This window comes from Pistacia vera, unplaced genomic scaffold (genome assembly GCF_008641045.1).
Source record: "Pistacia vera cultivar Batoury unplaced genomic scaffold, PisVer_v2 Contig126, whole genome shotgun sequence".
NCBI lineage: Eukaryota > Viridiplantae > Streptophyta > Magnoliopsida > Sapindales > Anacardiaceae > Pistacia > Pistacia vera.
Window position 1 is genome coordinate 441,526 of NW_022195314.1, and position 3,314 is coordinate 444,839.

Here is a 3,314-nt window from a genome sequence, read left to right on the forward strand (position 1 = left end):
ACAAAGAATCCAACAAACACCCATCCATTGGCAGCCTAAATGATTAGGATGAATCAGGAATAATGTAGATAGTTATACAGGCATGATCTCATATTTGATTCTTCATTTGAGCACTCTCAATTTAAATAGGAGGTCGTGACGGTGAGTTGCTGTCTTAGTCTTCTTTAAAGATTAGTCGAGGTACGTATAAACTAACTCAGACACTTTAATTTAAAAAAAAAAAAATCGGCCACTAAAGTTAAATTAATCAAATCGATCAACCCATTACTCTTGTTGATTAAACTAAGTAATTTCTTTAGCCTCAGCTTAAATCACGAGAAATATTTTTTTTACATCTTCAGACATGAGATCTTCCTTATCATTAGCTAATTAATTCCACTAGCTGGCAATCGATTAGATTTTTTTTTTTTTTTCAGTGTTAGTTTCTGTGTGTTAATCTTTTTTTGGGTAAATGTAGTTCCTGAAACAAACTTTAAAGCCACACAATCTCTATAAGCACGCATATATATTTGTGTCAATTACATTCTTTATTTCTTGCAGCCTCTAGTCCATTCAATTCTTTGACAACTTGAAAATTCTTCTTTAATTCAGTGTTGACACAGCGGCAACAACAACAATCCAAAGTTAGGATCCATAACTTTATATACTTAGAAGCATGACTTTATTAATATATTTTTGGCAAACAACATACAATATAACAAACGTATCAGTGGATGAATAACAAATGTTTATCTTTTTGTCTCCATTTATTTGGCAACATTTTGCTAAGCACAAACAAAAGCTTAATTCGGTGAGCTTCTTTCTTTAACAGATGCATAATTAATAAGCAATCCTCCCTTCCATCTGTTACTCCAAATTTCATATAAACCAAAGAAAAGTTCCTGTTTACCTACACCAGGTGGAATTTGAACGGTGAACTGTTTTCCATCAGTAGGAATATCTGAAACAGTACCAGTACCAGTTGCAGGCGGCGGCTTCAGTGGATCAATCATTTGCCATGTGTAATTTCCATCATGAGTCTTAGCTATCAGAAAAAGTGGGAGGCCATTCCACCCAAAGGCGCCAGGATTCAAAGTAACGTTGAACTTTATTATATATGACTTCCCAGTTTCTACTTGTGTTGTACCGGTTACCTGAAGCCAACACACCCGCTTTAGCTCTGCAGGACCGTTTTGCCTGTACAGTGACATATATACAGGATTTTTCAGATTTATAGATATTATACAGTATACACTACTACAAGAGAAAACTCTAATAAATCATGTTTGAATTGCCAAGTCATAACAACCTTTAACTTTACTTATCACTGTTAAATCAATAAAAATTAACAGTTCATAAGGAATATCAAAAAATTAAATTAATAATATAAGTCACAATACCCTGATCATATATATAATGGACTTTAATAATTAGATAAAGGGGGATTTTCTTACGATTGCTCTGGTAGTTTCCAGTAACTTGGGTTGTCGCCCCATGTAAATTTAAGATCTCGAGGGTAGATTTTTTTTTCCTGTACATTTCAAAATTAGTTCTCACTTTCATCATATATGTTTCTCAACATGCAACCTAAACTCAACATTTAGGTCATAAATTTAATAACATATTCCATAAATTTAATAATAATTTGCATACTTTCATCTAAATCAAATCAAGATTCACTAACCCTTACAATTACCTCCACCAAAAAGAAAACCAAAAAAGGAAAAAGAAAAAGAACAATAATCTAAGTTAAAACATGTATCAAATAAAATAAAATAACATATTTTCATATACGCATATTGAAAAAAAAAAATTATTCTCAACAGATATAGAACTTTATAATATATGAAAAAATAAATAAAAATCAAAAGATAAAAAAGCTACGTTGGACCTCATCTTCTTCTGCCTTCTTGCCTTCGTTTTTTTTTTTCTTTTTTAATCAAAATAAAGTACCCTAATTAATATATTTCCTACACATGTATTTGTGTGGGTTTTCAAGAAGAAGTTAAAGAAATATGTATTAAGGGGCATTTTCGTTCTTCAAAATTAGGAAATTGAACTAGGCTATTTTGTTAAACACTTGCCACTTTGGGGCTAGATTTTATTTTACACACTAAAACATAACTAAATTAAAAAGATAATATACTTCAAAAATAATTTTTGATACAGTTCTCTACTCTCAATAGTAAGGTAATATAAAAAAAATAAAGTCTAAAACATATATCTATATATGAGAAAAAAAAATATATCTAAGACCCAATTGGTGCAGTATTTTTTTTTTTTTTTATTAAAAAGAAAAAAGCCCTTGGACCCAGATCCAAGAATTCTAAGACATGGTTATTTTTTTTTAATCCAAATATCATTATGCTCATATCAAACCAAGATTCAGTATCCCTTACAATGTCCACAAAAATAGAGATAATAAAAATAATGTTAGTTAAATTATGTACCAAACATAATTACGAGGGAGAGGAGAGAGAGAGTATAACTGGTTTTTCTTCATGCTGAATTGTGATGGGAGACCAATTATCCTTCTGTCCGTCGCTCATTTTCAAAATGATCATCTTCTTTCAATCGAGATTTGATTTATACTAACTTTTCATGAAAACAATATCATTAAGGTCCATGCGTTTTAAGGAATTTACATTTACGCCCTTGTTAAAAACTAGTATTCATCACATATTGTCATATTCCCTTTAACCATACCCCAGTGGTGTCAGCCCTTTTAGTCTTTTACCTGCCATTGCCTTATGTGCCCTTTACAGCTACCATGTCCTTGTCTCTGCTCAAAGTCATTTTTCTCCCTAAATGAGACAAATTCATGTTAGAAATTGATTTTATTTTTAAAATTAATTATTTTTCTGTTAAATATGAAATAAATTTTGTATTTAAGTAATTATTTCTTAAATTGATTTGTTTTGTTAAAACAGGAAAGAAAAATATAATAACTATAAATGCTTTTAAATAGTTACATAATAAAGTATAAAAAAATATTTAAATATTTTTATATGTTAAAAGTTTTATGTAAATATTAAAGTAAACCAAGGATTAAATTGTCTTCTTAATCAATTTACATTAATTAGCAAACCTGACTTGAGGTGAATTTCATTTTCACCACCAAACTGTCGCAAATGAAACGTTTTCCCCCTTAATTTCAGAAAAACCCAAAATCACCCCCATCTTGGAGAGTAAGTTGTTGAAGAATCAGAATAATTAAAGTTGGAAACAAAACGTGGTTAGGGAATTTTTGAAAGGGGATGTGAATGAGACAGTTAGTTTGTTCAATTGCATACCCATTAAGCAAGGAATAAGTATAGAGTAACTTTATAAACAAT

The 3,314-nt window shown here is 30.1% G+C and overlaps 1 protein-coding gene across 1 annotated transcript; it reads right to left on the reverse strand.

The window, feature by feature from the left end:
- Positions 1–670: 670 nt before the first annotated feature.
- LOC116120524 (protein PHLOEM PROTEIN 2-LIKE A9-like) lies at positions 671–2,551 on the reverse strand. The gene is made up of 3 exons (XM_031406481.1): positions 2,469–2,551; positions 1,434–1,510; positions 671–1,176 (listed from the first exon to the last, which is right to left on the reverse strand). Exons 1-3 carry the CDS (start codon positions 2,541–2,543, stop codon positions 783–785), a joined length of 546 nt encoding a protein of 181 aa, XP_031262341.1. The 5' UTR covers positions 2,544–2,551; the 3' UTR covers positions 671–782.
- Positions 2,552–3,314: the final 763 nt, after the last annotated feature.